This window comes from Chaetodon auriga, chromosome 8 (genome assembly GCF_051107435.1).
Source record: "Chaetodon auriga isolate fChaAug3 chromosome 8, fChaAug3.hap1, whole genome shotgun sequence".
In the NCBI taxonomy this organism is placed as follows: domain Eukaryota; kingdom Metazoa; phylum Chordata; class Actinopteri; order Chaetodontiformes; family Chaetodontidae; genus Chaetodon; species Chaetodon auriga.
Window position 1 is genome coordinate 15,303,883 of NC_135081.1, and position 16,114 is coordinate 15,319,996.

At 42.0% G+C, this 16,114-nt stretch overlaps 1 protein-coding gene across 4 annotated transcripts; it reads left to right on the forward strand.

The window, feature by feature from the left end:
• The first annotated feature begins 4,150 nt into the window (after window positions 1–4,150).
• Window positions 4,151–15,763, forward strand: pbxip1b (pre-B-cell leukemia homeobox interacting protein 1b). 4 transcript variants are annotated; one of them, XM_076736697.1, is made up of 11 exons: window positions 4,151–4,276; window positions 6,417–6,493; window positions 6,804–6,879; window positions 7,196–7,263; window positions 8,833–9,244; window positions 10,238–10,483; window positions 10,670–10,693; window positions 11,687–11,739; window positions 12,091–12,204; window positions 12,355–12,589; window positions 12,779–15,763. In XM_076736697.1, the coding sequence occupies exons 2-11, from the start codon at window positions 6,443–6,445 to the stop codon at window positions 14,683–14,685; spliced, it is 3,186 nt and encodes a 1,061-aa protein (XP_076592812.1). In that variant the 5' UTR covers window positions 4,151–4,276; window positions 6,417–6,442; the 3' UTR covers window positions 14,686–15,763. The 4 variants fall into 4 exon arrangements, with proteins under 4 accessions (XP_076592812.1, XP_076592815.1, XP_076592814.1 ...); XM_076736700.1 differs by having other exon boundaries at window positions 12,355–12,445; XM_076736699.1 differs by lacking the exon at window positions 10,670–10,693.
• The last annotated feature ends 351 nt before the right edge of the window (window positions 15,764–16,114 follow it).

The window sequence follows — 16,114 nt, forward strand, 5'->3', positions numbered from 1 at the left end:
GACTTTACTAATACATGGGATCGCATACAAAAGAATCGTGGAACTGAAAAGTGATGAAAGGAGCCTAAATGGGACATGGAATGAGATTTTCTGTGCTTGTCAGCACACGTTCTTTCATTCAGGGAAATGATTTCCCTCCTCAGACTGTTGCTGGTGCATATTAAGCAAAACACAAACTGGGTGGCAGTGGTTCCTTGTTAAAGAGACTGAACCAGGCTCCAACATAAACTCTCCTTTAAAGTGTCACTGGAGCACTTCAGCATCAAACCTGACTTTGTAAGAATTCTGCCTGGTGAATATGCATAAACTAGTTTGCTTCCAATCTAATCAGGAGGGCCACCCTACCCCCAGCCACTCCCCTTTTAAGGACTTTTAACAAACTTTGACCCCCAGAGTGATACCTGGTGATGAGGGAAGCCTGTATGCAAAACTGGGGACTGCTATGCCAATGACCGTCTTTTATGTTTTTGGTTTTCAACTGTTATCCTGGGACTCGTTTCTTATTGGACATTCTGCGTTCAGGAGGATTGAAAGAGCTGTATCTCCTTCTCCTTTGTAAACACTGATAGGCGCACCTTTATGCCACACACGGTCTGCACCAAAGAACATGAACTTGGTTGCTAACAGCAGAGAAAGCCATGGCAATTATCAACATTTATCTGTCTTGTGTGCTTACAGCAATGGGAGCAAATTTAGAGCGGAGGAAATGCATATTAAAATGGGCCTGTTTTAGAAGGGAGAAGAATCGAGGTGATTGTGCCTGAATGCTGTAAATTATTGTCACCCACAAACACAATAACTAGTGCATTTTGGGAAGCATAGGCCACATCACTTTTGGCCTGTTGCTTTTCATTGACTCCTTAGTATGTGTTTGCATTGACAATCTGTGGGTTCTATCTTTACAGAGCGTTCTGCCTGAAAGCAAAAGTAGAGTAGTTAAAGGAGATCCCTTTAAATGATGGCCAGTGAGAAATGTTGAACAGTGTGAGCAATGAATTTCCCTCTGCAAAATGATGCAAAGTATGTCATAGTAACTGGTTAAGTCATTTTTGTGTATTGTGATGTTGCTTTATTTCTAAATCACTTGAGGGAATAATGTCCTTTTAAAAAAAAACTGAACATAAGGACATAAATGTTTTCGGAGCATTGCTAATGATGAAGTGTTTAAGCCAAATGTTCCTCCTCAGTGTACTGTTTTCACCAAGTTTTGAGAATGCGGAGGGAGAATTCACACGGTCGTTTCTCCTCTCCTCCTCCTCCTCCTCCTCCTCCTCCTCCTCCTCCTCCTCCTCCTCCCTCAGTTCATGAAGTTGGGTTTTCTTTTGTCTTTTTAATCGTGCCTTGTTTCTTCAATGCAGTCACGTCACTTCAATGCAGTCACCTTATGTACTTAATTCAAATGTAGTCGACTACAGGAGAATCTCACACAAGCCTCTCAGTTAAACAAAGACTCTGCAAAAACGACACTCCAATAAACACACACAAACCGATCCAGTGATGGCAATCTCCTCTGATGCACATTCTTGCATTCAGCTTATAGTCACAGATACTTGATGTCACCATTTGGGGGGTTGTATTTCTTGACCATCTGTAAATAACATCGATTTTTGACTAGTCAGCTTGCTATCGGATTATTGTTTTCATTGTTGTTTATTTAATGACTTATTTGAAAAGTAAACACAGAGCCAGACACCACAGCACCGAGGTAGCTCTCCTTACAGCCAATTGAACTAGTCAAAGAGAAACATGAGATGGGATCTTTCAGCCTAAAGCTTAACCGTCAACTAGTACTCAGACCCTGAAGTGGGCTCATGTGTAATCTTACATGCACACTCACGCACACATACCAGAGCGACAGCTGGGTCAGTCAGAAACTCACACTCACAACTGCCTATTCAGGTGTTTGTAGGTCAGAGATAGGAAAACCAGAGCTTTAAGTTCTGCTGTGTGTGCCTATTTGTGTGTGTGTGTGTGTGTGTGTGCGCGCTGAAGCAGTCCCACCTGACCTTCTGCATCATTAGTGAACTCGTGTTATCATCGTTTCATCACAGATGCCTTTGTTGCATGAAAGTCCTTTCGAAACGTGTTTGTTGTTGGTGGTGGTGATCGTGTTGATGATGCTGTTGTATTTTTTTTCATTTGTGTTTTTGAAAGCCAAAGGTTACTTTCAAATAGCGTGCACAGATATTGATTTTTACTTTGTATGTTTTTGTTTCAATACTGTTTGTTGTTGTTGTTGTTTTTAGGGAAACATGTTGGTTTACACCTGTATCTGAAAATATAGATTGCATATATAAATACATATATCGTTCATCTCTCTGTGAGTTTGGTGTTTGATATAAGTGTGCATCCAGCCTGGGTATTTCCACTTTGTTTAATAGGCTTTTAAAAGATCCCCTTCATTTTACTATCAAAGAACGACAAAAAAATCCCCCAAAACTGCGATGGAAAATGAAACAACAAAGCACACACACACCCTGCTAGAAGGTATCACTGCCTGTCACATGCTGTCCTGAACAAAGAGTGGGGTGTAGTGGGGGGGCTGTACTGGAGCTACTGGAACTCTCCTATTTGTGAACAGATGAGGCTGTAACAGTAGGGGGCTGATTCAGGGCTTATTGGAGCCTGGGGGAGAGTCTGTACAACAGAGGGGAACAGCGCACAGCAAAGGTAAACAAGGCCTTTAATCAATCAGCGGATGTTTGAAAGCAGGGAACAGTCGAGAAAAAGCAGGACGTGACAGCCGACAGTTTGTATAGGAGGTTATAAGTAGAGGAGCTAACTGTGCCAGGAATACGAAGCAGACCTCAGCTGTTGCATGGGCCCAGTCTGATCCCATTTGTCAGACCTCACCTCTTACTTCTCCTCATCGTCTGACCTCCTTGCTGCCTTTGCTTGTTTTCCTCTCTGGAGCCATGCATCCCCAGCGTCCTCTTCCCCAGGCCATGCCCTCCTCCTCCCTGGGACAGCACCTGCGGGACATGGCCATGGGTCTGGGACGAGGCAAGAACTTCCTGGGTGGAAACTTCGCCTACAGTTTCATCCAGTCGGTTAAGGAGTGCCTCTATTTCCTCCTCTGCTGCTGGTGCATCAAAGAGATCCTGGACTGACAGACTGAGACAGAGTAGATCAAATGGTCAAACATTGATTTTCCCCTTTTCTCCGTTGGCTCCTGTAGTGTAATTTCAACCAGCTTTTATTTCATCAGGAATGGAGTGTTTGATCAGCGCTGCTGGCAAAGCATTGGCAAGTATGAGTCTTGTCTCATATGACAACAAACTACCACTTGAGCACATAGCAAAATCAAATCTTTCTAATTTCTATAATGCAATTTATGTCGGCTACTGTTTAAAGTGAGGTTCTCATTTTTCAGAAAGCAGCAATTTCAATGAGGAATTGTTTTACTAAAACCTTAAGTTGTGTTCAAATATTTTTATGTCTGTGTTTCAGTGTCTACACTCCATAGGATGCTCCTCTTAGGTTCAAGGACACACACTTGCACATTTCCGGATGCTACAAATGTTCATTCTGAGACAGGGTCAGAGATTCCTGAGTTCAACCCTGCTGATCTGAGATCTGGAGGAATGCCCCCCCTGATTTTCACTGTACAACACAAACTGGTGTGCAATGAATAAAGTAACTAATGAATAGAAAAATATTACCTTTACGTCTGCATTTTTGTTCATTTCTTTTTGACTAATCTTATAGTTAACATATACTGTACAGCTAAAAAAAAAAAAATGTTTAGATGTCGAACTAGCCTTTTAGTTTTGTATTTATTCAATTTAGCAAAGTTTGCAAAGTAGCAGAGATTAATGATTAATTGATTCATGTATTGAACAAAAATATAGGATACATGTACAAGCTTACATGGGACAAGAGGATAATGTGACTAAAGTACCAACCTGGAATCATCCCAAGCCTGTGGACTACCAGCATTAAATATCGAGGACTGGAGACGTGTGCGAAAAATAAAAAATAAAAATAAAAAACTTTATGTATGTAAGATATACGTCTTACATACTCGCCATCACCTGGCGTTTGTCAATCAACTTGGAGGCTTCCCCAGCGAAGTACAGTGACGCCGCATTGCCATTGGTTGAACTGGAGGATGAGAGGCGGGATCAGAGCGAATACTGTCTGTGATTGGACGAGAGGCGCGTGGCTCATACAAGTTCAGGAGATACATTCTAAGTTTCTAAGTTGGATGGGAAGACTCGGGAGTATCTGCTGTATCTTTGACAGACTGGGGTGTGAAGTAAAGCGACGGACCGTGGTAAGCATGACCTGAATTTGGCTCTAACTCACAAGTGTTTTTCTAACAAATTCACTGCATTTGTTCTGTTGTTTGCTCTTCCCTTGCGTCGCCAACGTCGTTTCAGGCACTTTTTCCTGGTTGCTCGAACCTAACGGTTGAAGTAGAAAGTCCTGTTTTAACGGCTAATGTTCACTATGTTTGTGTTATTTGAACGCTTTAGGGATTTAACCTGCTCACTTCCGCTGGGGTTCGACACGTCTAATGAGTGTTTTATCTGAGTTCAACTGTTTTTTTTTTTATTGTTTTTCGAGCCCATATGACATGAGCAGTCAAAGGCTTCACACCCCCTCCACTCTGAAGAGTTAGTAAAGCTAATGTTAGCTAACGCTACATAATCATTTGGTGGACTGCCTTCTTTTTTTCAGGATGTCTGTGTGTGAGCTGCCGTGAACAGGCTTGTTATGGTGCTTTTGCTGACAGCCTTGACGTTGCTTTCCTCATGGTCTGTCCTGCAGTTTGTCCTCCTGTCCTTTTTTGGTCATTTTTCCCTGCTGAGATCAAGATAATAAGTTTAGGCCTACAGCTGCAGTCATATATTTGGCTGTTTTTCGCTCTAGACAATAAACAAGCGGCTGCAGTTGCCTAATTTCAGGTGACACTTAAAGTAAACTGAAGGCAGATTATTGTTTGTGGAGGCCGGGTGTCAAGTACTTGTAAATAATGATGGATATGAATATATAAAGTTATGATGTGATCCAGCCTCCCAAAGCTAGAGCTTTATAGGTTATATTAGATATTACTTATAGAGATAAGAGAATAAAAGCAGACTACAAGGCAGTGAAAATATTTTTTTTTCTCTGTTAAAAGCCATCGGCTTTGTGGTGCATTTAGAATAATCCTTTTAACACTGTCCTTAGAATACATTTCTGCCTCTTCTGTGTTCCCCATGGCCATCTTCTGTGTGCTCTCTCTTTCTGTCTCTAGTCAGTCTCATGGCAGCTATATTTAGCTCGTATCTATTTAAGCCATTCCACTATATGCTCCACAATGCTCCGAGGGCCCTAGGCTAGATTCAGAAGACTCCTCTTGGGAGACACTCGATTAGGAGACCTAAATTGCGGAGCTGGGAGAGAATTGAATTTGGGGAGTGAAGTGTGTCATTACCCAGACGATGTGGTGTTAACTTGAGTGGTTAGTTCTCTCTGCATTCACTGAAGAAAGCTAGACCACACATAGTAAGTATGTATTTCTGTTATGTCATCCTCTTAAACCTTGAAAGAATAGGCTTTATATAGCCGTATTATCTGATAAGGTGGTGAAATTGAAATGCCAGCCTGTTTCTGTTATAGTGCTTTTGGTCTGGAAAGAATCGTGTGCCACAAACGTAGATTAAGGAAAAACACTTGCACCAAGTGTTACGGTAAAATGTGAATTTACTTAGTAATGTACACAAATGTACTTTCAGTATACAGTTGACTGGTGTTGGTTGGTGGTTTGTAGACATATATTAACAGACCAGTAGCTTTGAAATAGACAGCCCATTTTGCTGTCTGTGTCTCCAGAATAGTGCTGGCCTTAGTTACGGGTGTCTCTGCCAAAACATTTCCGAGCTAGTCAAAAGCAAGGGTGACCTAAAGGCCCACAGCGCAGACAAACTACTAATGAAGAAGTGAATGGTCCCAGGGAACTGGACTTCCTGCACACATGAACACACACACACACACACACACACACGTATACACATACACACACATACACAGGCAGAGGAACAACAGGTTACAGTAGCTCCTTTATTGGCAGAATGGGTGAGGCTGAATAGCAAAGGCATGTATTCAAATCCTGTCCGAGGATGTAAATTTTGTTTTTTAAGCTGCAGTGCTCACAGTGTCACCCTGATTATGGACTGTTGGCCGGCCTCTAGACAATACACCTGCTCACTTGGGATTGTTAGCCCCTTCAGTATGCACATCGTTAACAAACCACAATCCTCCATTTCGTCCACTCTGCCAAGTTTAGGTTTTACCTTGTTGGAAAATCACAGTGTTGATGCAGAGGGTATACAAAGAAGTGTAGTATGTTCATCAGTTTAATTTGATTTCTTCTCAGTGAACTACTATTAATTGTGTAATCTATTCTCTGTGTTCCTCTTGTGTTGCAGGAGACAGGCAAAGCCTCTAGGGGGCCATGTCTGGTGGTAGCAGTGCTAACAACAGTTGGACCATCCTCACTCCTGAGGTAGCACCACTGTCTTAAGAGTATAGGAATATGTGGAATCGCTGTGCATGACCTCAATGAAAATGCATTATTTTTAAAAAAGAAAACTCCTTGTCCCAATTCATTTTCTTTTGGGTCACCTGGATATGAAGTGGGTTCCTGTAATAAGACATTCTTTGTTTCTTTTCTTTTTTATGATTTAACTATTATTCTGAAAGTTCCAAAGATAGACGGTGTGCTCAGATTAGCCTAGATTTCTCCAGCTGTAATATTTAAATGGAATGATGTTTTCGTGTCCTTTGACTGTCTCTTGTTTGTCTTTTTGTTTCAGGAAACTGTCACTGAAACCCTGAGGCCTTTGGCTGTGGAGACAGAGCACCATGAAGACAGCGTCACATCTGCAGCAGGTGTTTGTCACAGTAAATTTGAGGATTGTGAGATTATTTATGGTATAGGAAAATCTCAAATCTGTTATGATTTCGAGCCTTAAGTTTTGCTTGCTTACTTTTGCCCATTTTCCTTGTCTGATAATTAATCAAGTAAAACTTAAAAGTCAAAAATGATATACCACATTACCATAGCTCATATTATGTATTATGCACAGTGCTGGTAGGTATCCCAAGTTAGAATTACTTTATTTCAAAGACTCACAACTGGAATTTGTTTAAACATTGCTTTGGAAATCTCCTTTCTTGCTTGCTCGGTCTGTGTTTGATGAGCCAGGTTCTGGGGAGAACCAGCCTGCAGGTGGTGCAGAATCTGCAGAGGTGCTCCCTGTGGAGGGCCACCCGGTAAGATAGCAATACACATCCTTTTCTGTCATGTTATATTTATTGCTCAGTTGAATATGTAGTTCTGATATAAGGGATGATGCCTCACAAGGTGTCCATTATCAGGAATTAATGGATAACAGGGAGGCTCCGCATGCCAGGCGGTTGCCTCTTTGGAGTCGATTAATTCCTGATTATCGCTGGCCTCTTGGGGGCATTATCCCACTTATACCATGGACGCTTGCCAGAGAAATATGTGCCATAACTCAGTTTCCCTGGTAATACCTGAGGGTTTGACTAATAGCTGTAGCAATCATTACCAACCCATAAGGTTCTTATGCACTGTGAACATACTACTCTAGTTAAATAGGATCTTGGATAGAACTTGGCAATGGGAGATATTTCTAGTCCAGTCAGCTCACAGAACCCTTAGAAAGCTAACATAATGCTAGCAAGATTCATAGAAGATAAAGATTCTATAGCAAATGGGATATAAGATGATTGATTATGTGATACAATGGGTGAGGATCGGTGAGGTTAGACAGGCAGTGTACTTCTTGCAGCTTGTGTGTTACAGTTGCCATCCTGTGGTGCTCAGAGGATGAGGCACTAAAACATTACACTCAGTGTTGTAAATAAGATATTGAGGATTTTTGTCAAGGTTCAGCTCAGGGGGAGGCTGGTATTTTTACTGCTTTTCCTTTAATGTTTAAGTATTTTAGATGCAGACTGTGCATTAAATTAGATCGGTGACCAAATAGTTTTACTGGAACTACTTAGCAGGTGTCCATTAACAGAAATAAATGGACACCCTGCAGCCAGTTTGAATGAAGTTTTCACCCAGACTGTGGTATAATGGCCAATGAAGCCATTCTACTTTTTTATTTTATAAATATACCATGGTTTGGGTGAATACTCAGCTCTGAATTGCCAGAAGATACACATTTAAACTGGGTAGCATTCAGGAGTAGTTGATTCTGATTGGCCAGTGGGTGTATATCCACATTACCACCTTCGAATTAAGTAGATTCATACCCAGAAGATGACTCATTATAGCTGTTACCAGGCGACAGCTTCATCATGGAGTTGTAGAATAACTAAATAGATAAGAATATATACCAGGCTTGTCTCGGACCACGAGGTATAAGGCCACAGTCAGCGGCGACCTATTTTAATTTGGTGTAAAGACAGCAGCTACTCTGGCTCAGTTCAAAGGTAACAATACTCCTGGATTATTGTGGACTATTTATTGGCCATAACTGGTAACTTCCTGGAGTTTCCACTGGTTGCCTGGCAACTGGTTCTAGCCAATGAATAGTCTGACATGACCCAAGTAAAACGGTGAATTGTCCTTCAACAGCATTATTTTTTGTATGAATTAAACAAGATATACAGTCAGGTATAATTTATTAATTAGTAAGCTGTAGAGGTGCTGGTAGGTGAATTTTGTTATTTTTGGACAGTGTCAGGGTAGATCCCTTCCCCCGTCTCCATTCTTAGTGTAGTGGTGTAGAACTTCTCATCTCACTCTCTGCCCAAACTGAAACCTTTGACTGACACTGACTTAAGTTATCTGATTCTTATACACAGGTATCAGAAGAAAAAACAGCCGAGCTAAGTGGAGACACAAGCACAGAGCAGCACACCTCCATGCCCACCGACATCACTGATGCCCCTGTTCCCACCTCTTTAGAAGGGTCCAGCAGCTTTGTCCCTGGCAGTGATGCACACAGCCAGTCAGAGGGCCTACCTGAGGGCCCGGCACAGTCCAACCCTGACCCTGACTCATTTTCTGACTCCTACACCCACATAACCCCCTCCCCTGATGAGCCCCCATCCACGCTACTGAGCACAGAGACTCTGGGAGGGTCGGAGTTCACACATGAGGAAGAGAGGCACACACAGGAAGGAACAGTGCATCCGCTAAATGGGGAAGGGCTACAACAGGAAGTGGGGGATACAGACCTGTCTACGAGGACGACTGACATAGGGAAACAGGCAGGTATGAACAACAAGACTTCATCATTACATTACTATGAGAATAACTTCAGTATCAGTTTTTATGTGTATGTTATTTGATACGTGGTAAAGATTATCACCTGCTATGTCTGTATCCTTTCCTTAAGCCCTATGTGCTATTTGTGTTTGAAGTGTACTTGGTGGACCAGCTGGTAATGGAATTGTTCAGTATCTGGGCCAGGAGGTTGTCTGGAGAGGTTGTGGTTGGTATGAGGCAGGGAGCATGATGTGACAGAGAGACTTTTAGCTGCATGACACCGCAGAATTAAATTGGCTTCTGAGGGACTTGGACCTCTAAACTTTTTTGTGTGTAGTGTTTTTGCTCTGCAGGTTTTTTTGTTGCTACAGCATTAAAAAAGGAGTCTTCTTTCTCTGTTGTGCATTTCTTTCACAGACTTGTTTACCAGCTAGAGTTCACAGTTCTTTACAGCGTCCTTTTATATTACTGTCCCTCAGTAACAATAACTTGTGATGCAAGTAATTTGGAAGCTTTAAAAACTGAAGTCCAAAATGAAGCATTTGAATCACTTTCCAGATGATTTATTCAATATTTAATGCATTTATGTAGTTTAAAGGAAAATGAGGACTGGCAGTGGTGCAAATTATCCAGCGTGTCATGCACAACAGAGCCAATAAAGAAGCAAGTCTTACCTCCCATGGGGAGTTTTTTCTCATACTGCAGCATCAGATCGGTTACAGCATCATAGCTGCTGTACTATCTAACATTAACTATGTAAGTGCAAAAGCAAAATTGTGCACATGCCCAAAAATGTGCAACAGCTTTGTAAAGTTAGTAAATATGGCAGAAAATAAAACTCTTTGATGGATACCTTCATGTTAATTTAGCTGCTGTTTTGAACATTTGGGTCTTGAGGTGTACCCATGAAATAGATTAAACCTGTAAATTACAAAGACACTGTGTATCATAATATACTTTAACAACAGCTTTTCATACGCTTCCCTTCCGCTGCTCCAGACTCCCCTGTGGATTCACAGGTGGGTGAGGAGAGGACTGAGAAGATAGGAGAGGGGGGAGAGCCAGAGGTGAGGAGGAGGAGGTCTCTCTTGGCAGCTCTGGAAAGGATCGGAAGGACAGAGGAGGAAGAGGAAGGAGAGGAAGAGTTTCAGCTGCCACAACGAGAGGAAGACAGTGGGTTCTCTGTGAACAAGTGCATCCTGGGTGCTGTCATTCTGTTGGGCCTTGGCACCATCTTTTTTTCAGGTGGGCATCCCCATATGACCTTTTGAGAGGGTAAAAATCCAGTTTTAGTTTTGCCCGTGACTGTGTTGATGTTATTTGAAATGAGTTTTAAGATCTTAATGTGACTTTAGTTAGAGGAAAGTGATGAGTTACTACCAGTAAACAATTTGAAGGGTGCCCTGAGACTGAGGTGTATTATACCTGCAGGTGTCTTCATGGACCTGGATGAAGGTAGGTTGTGTGTGTGTGTGTGTGTGTGTGTGTGTGTGTGTGTGTGTGTGTGTGTGTTTGTGTGTGTGTGTTTGTGAGAATGAGTGCTTGCTTGCCCACTGCATGTGTTTTTATGTGTGAATGCGCATGCAGAAAAAAGTTTTGATAGACACTTTTCAAAAGAGCTTCACGCTTTTAAAGTGTGGTAGTGAGTGTGTGAGTGAGCGAGCGAGCGAGAGTGATGTATGCACTTTTGCAGTGTGGTTTATTTGCTGTTGTTAACTGAAAACCTTGTACCACATCACCACTCTGCATCTTGTGAAACACCTGATTTTTTTTTTTTTTTTTTTCCACATTTCCTTTGACATGATCAGTGTAAGCACTTTGCAAGAACATAGAAGATAAGATCAAAGTTTTAACTGAAAAATTGCAACAACAACTTCTCAAATAAGATGTCTTTAAAAGTGCAACGTTTAAGATATGGCCAGAATTTTAAAGTGCTCCAAAACTGAGCATTATCAACAGAATGTGAAGAAGTAACAGTTCTGACAGTCTGTCAAAGGCATCAGTGTGTTGTGTTGCAGAGATATCTACTGAAGTTGCCATGCTAACCAGCGAGCCATGGCCTTGTAATACCACTTTGTACCTCAATAGGTGATAGTCTGATAATATAGCAACAGCTATTAGCTACAGCCAAGGATAGCTACAGCAAAGAGCACAGTGAGCAGCACTTAGCAGTTGCTCAGGTAATATGCGACTTGTTTGGAGTGACCCTCGGCAGGTGGCCATATCTTACACATTGTACCTTAAACCATTCATTTTGATTTTAGTGGTATTATACAGTATATATGTCCACTGAGCTGAGGAGTGCACATTTTATTATAATAGCCTGTATTGTTGTTGGACTAGATGCCATTTTCTCAGTGATATGAAATGGAGCATAGAGCTTTTGGTTCTGTTCTTTGACCGTGTATTATTCACATGAACATTAAGCTATGCATAATGCATTTTCAGAGAGTGACTATGGTGCAAGGGAGCTGAAAGATGCAGAGTTACCAGGAAAACAGGTCAGCCTGACGTCAATTTGTCACTTCTTTTTTCTCCTATTCTGTCTGTGTCCTCTTTGGTAAAACTTCTATTCAGTATAATGCCATTTTGCGTGTACCCATTTTTATAGTACAATGAGTACCACCACATGATTTGTTTTTCATGTGTTGTGCTCAGTAGGAGACCAGCCGCAAGACTTGCAAAATTACCGCTATTGTCTACCAACTGTGCTTCTTGGGACTTTTGTTCTTTCTCAGTCTACACGTACTGTTCTCACACTTCTGTGACTAGTCTGTCTGGCAGTGATAATTCTGAGAACTCATTTAAAATCTTGCCATTGTGTTCTACTGTGTGTGCAATTTTGTTGACAGGAGTGGTTCAATCAAGATGTTCCTCCACCCCCGGTAGATGCTGACAGTACAGAGCTTCTAAATAAGTTAGCCAAAGGGAACCAGCAGATTTCTGTGCTACAAGCCCAACTTCAGGTGTGACTCCATTCTGTCTCTCACATTATCTGTCTTGCGTGTGTATGGTATACATATATACATGAATGTGTGTCTGGGCATAGACATGTCACCGAGTGTGAAATATTCTCAGAGGACCCTCTTGTCCTGCTCTTTTTTTTTTTTAAACAGGCACAGAAAGAAGAGCTAAAAGTAGCCAAGGGACAGGCAGCAGAGGGAGCAAAGGAGCGGCTGCTGTGGGAGGAGATGGAGAAGGAAAACAGTAGGTTGAAGAAAGAGATGGCATCTGTCCCTGTCCTTCAGAAAGAGAACGAGAGGATGAAGAGAGAGCTGGAGTCTGTCCCGGCCCTACAGAAAGAACTAGAAACACTGAGATCCACTGTGACTGAATTAAAACTCTCCTCAGGTACAAAGGGACAGAGGGAGGAGGTAGGGAGGGGATGTGGAGGAGGGTAGACGATGTAGAAGAATGATAGTTATTAGACAGTGAGGGAAAGTGCAGGGGGTTTCCTCCTTTCTCTTCTTTCCTGTTATTCTCACTTGAATGCTCACACCTCATCTTTGTAGTTGTACTGACTTATTGTGTTTCTTGCAGGAACCAGTGAAGGAGCTCAAGCACCTGTGAAGCACGCTACATCGCCCCCCAGTGGCCAGCGAGAGGACAGCATGCAGAGCACAGCTGGATCTATAGAGAGACAGCCAAGGAAGCCATGGGATGACCAGAGGGAGAAAAACAAAGATATGAAGAAGGATAAAACTTACATGGGCGAGAAGAAGGATGGGAAAGTGAGAGAAAAATCTAAGTGGACGGAAGAAGAGAAAAAACAGCGCAAAGATGGAGGTACGACAGAATGGAAAAAGGGAAAGCATGAGCAAGGAAAGTTTGACAAGGATAAAGATAAGGAATTTAAGCAAAAGAAGGAGGAGACAAAAAAGTGGAAAGAGAAGGACTTGAAGAAAGAAAAAGCAAGCAGAGGTGATGAGGGAAAGCCATGGAAGGATAGGGAAGGTAAGAAAGAGTGGATAGAAAAGAGAGAGAGAAAAGAATGGAAGGAGGAGAAAGACTGGAAAAAGGCAAAGCATGACAAAGTGAATGAAGGTAAACAATGGAGGAGTAAGGAGGAGAAGGATTGGAAGGTAGGAAAAGACCATGGAGAGAAGCACAAGGGCAGGGAGGAATGGAAGGGAGAGAAGGAATGGAGGAACAGGAAAGATGACTACAAGGGAAGTGGCAGAGAAGAGAAATGGGAGAGAAAAGATAAGAAAGAAAAGGGAGAGAAGAAAGAGTGGAAGAAAGACAGTGCCTGGAAGAGTGAAAATGGCAAAGATCAAAGTAAAGAAGGGAAATGGAAAGGTGAAAGGAAACAGTGGGAAGAGGGCAAAAATCATGGCAAAGAAAGTAAGTGGAAGGATGAGAGGAAACAGAGGAACGAGAATGAGTGGAAGAGTAAAAATGATAGAGAGGATAAGGAATGGAAGAGGAATGATGAGAGGAAGCAGTGGAATGAGAATGAGTGGAAGAATAAAAATGGTAAAGACGATAAGGAATGGAAGAGGAAGGATGAGAGGAAGCAGTGGAATGAGAATGAGTGGAAGAATAAAAATGGTAAAGATGATAAGGAATGGAAGAGGAAGGATGAAAGGAAGCAGTGGAATGAGAATGAGTGGAAGAGCAAAAATGATAGAGAGGATAAGGAATGGAAGAGGAAGGATGAGAGGAAGCAGTGGAATGAGAATGAGTGGAAGAGTAAAAATGATAGAGAGGATAAGGAATGGAAGAGGAAGGATGAGAGGAAGCAGTGGAATGAGAATGAGTGGAAGAGTAAAAATGAAAGGAAACAGTGGGAAAACAAAGAAGAGCAGTGGAAGAGAGGAGGACAAAAAGAAAGAAAATACAATGGAGATGTGAACAAGGACACATCAAGCTCCCAGAAACACAATGATGAGCACAGATTTACCAGAAACCATGGCCACGAGGAAGAGCATCTGTGGGGAGACAGGAAGCCTCCTCACACACACCGCCGACTCTCCCTGGAACAGCCTGAGTACTGGGTCCAGCAGAGAGAGCGCCTCCAGCACAACCCCAAACCCCCACAGCATTGTAACTCGTTGGAGACCTGCGCCCAGGCTGAGGGGCTCCTGCCTGTCCCCTTCCCGGAGTTCGAAGCCATCCTCCAGTCTTACCTAGCCAAGGCAGAGGAGGTGGGGGTGGATGCTTCCAAAAGAGAAGAGCTCAAAAAGCTTGCCACCGAATTCTTCAAGGATGGAGTCTTTGTTCACGACCAGATGAGCTTTCAAGATTTTGTCGAAGATTTGGGAGATGTTTTGGAAGACATGGTGGAAGGAGATGACGACGGTGAAGAAGAGGATAGCGCCATAGAGGAAGAAATGGAGGAGTTTGAAAAGGAAGTCCTGAAAAAGTTTTCAGTGCCAGGAGCTGGAGAGAAAGAGGGGAGACCCAAAGGGGAGTGGAGGATGGAGAGCGTGCGAGGACGTGGCTGATGAAGGCATAAACCTGATGGATCTGTTAAAAGTAGGCAAGAGCAGTCATGATGGATGAGATGTTATTCAAAGGGAACATTTTGTATTGGACCACAAATGCTTACAAGTATGCATTTATCACCCTGTCATGCTTTCTGCGGGATCTTATTTTACCCCCTCCAGGTGTTGTTCAACTTATGATTTGATTCGCTGTTGTGGGTCGTTCTGTATTTCACCTGTGCTCATGCACACACACTAGTGCTTTAGTACGTCAGTACACCTTTTGCATAGGGGAGATTAAACCTGCTCGATGGAGCTGGATGTTACTCTGCTTTGACTCTCATCTAAGAGTAGATGCCGTAAGTCTTATTCACACACAACACCTCTTCCTCTGCAAACAGCACTGTGCACTGTTTAAGTCCACATATTCACATATCAGGCCTGTACCTCCAGTACTCCATCTGTATGTATTAACTGATTGAGTCTTATAATGTCAGATTATCTTAAGATCATTAACAGTTTTTATAAAGGGTGGAGTGAACGTGACCTGCTGAAAAACAAAAAAAAAAAAAAAAGTGAAAGGTTTAGTGAATATTTTAAGTGAAATTAGATAAATATGCATTGACTTTGTCCTGAATGTTTGTACATATTATATTAAATGTGTTTAGGAACTATGCTTAAATGCGGAAACATATAATTAACTTATTTTATAGAAGCAAAGAAGCAATTGATTGGCACATATGATCTTGACATGTTGAGCATGTATGTCTATTTTCAGGTACAGAACTCATGTTGTGCACTAAATGTCCTTAATTGTTGTTTTATCATGAATATTGCAAGTGTTTTTATTGATTAGGTTGGTCATAGGAAATAGATTCGCACAAAAGCATGTTTTCTTTCTTATCTGTTTACACTTTAACTTATGAAATGTAGCTGATTCAAAGGGCCTACAGATAGTTTTTCAGGGGGTGTCGATGCATAACCACACACTGTGTGGCGGCACAGAGAACTTTGTATAATTAGGATTCATATTTGGCCCCATTACTGTCATAAGAGCAGAATAATAAATTTGTTTCATCCCAGTGATGAATTAACTTGACTTTGTCTTCTTTTCTTTCACTTCCTTTGCTACGTTTTTGTTATCTTGAGAGAATTTCATCTGTAAATATTTTTTAGACCAATTTCAGGTCTTCATGCTTCATCTGAATTTGATCCTGTTGGGTTTAGAAGTCCTGAGGATTGTGCACGCTTAGAAAGAAGGTGAGGTCGTTGGTTTTACTGAATGTTAATAACATGGCTGCTTGAACAATTGTTGCACTCATTTCTGTTGAAGGCCAGTCGAAGCTATAAAAACTTGTGCCTTGTTTGCTGACAGATAAAACCTGCATGATGTATTACTGTGAGTGCTGTTGCAGAGGAAATCAGCTCCTCTGTGATGCCTGACTGATGT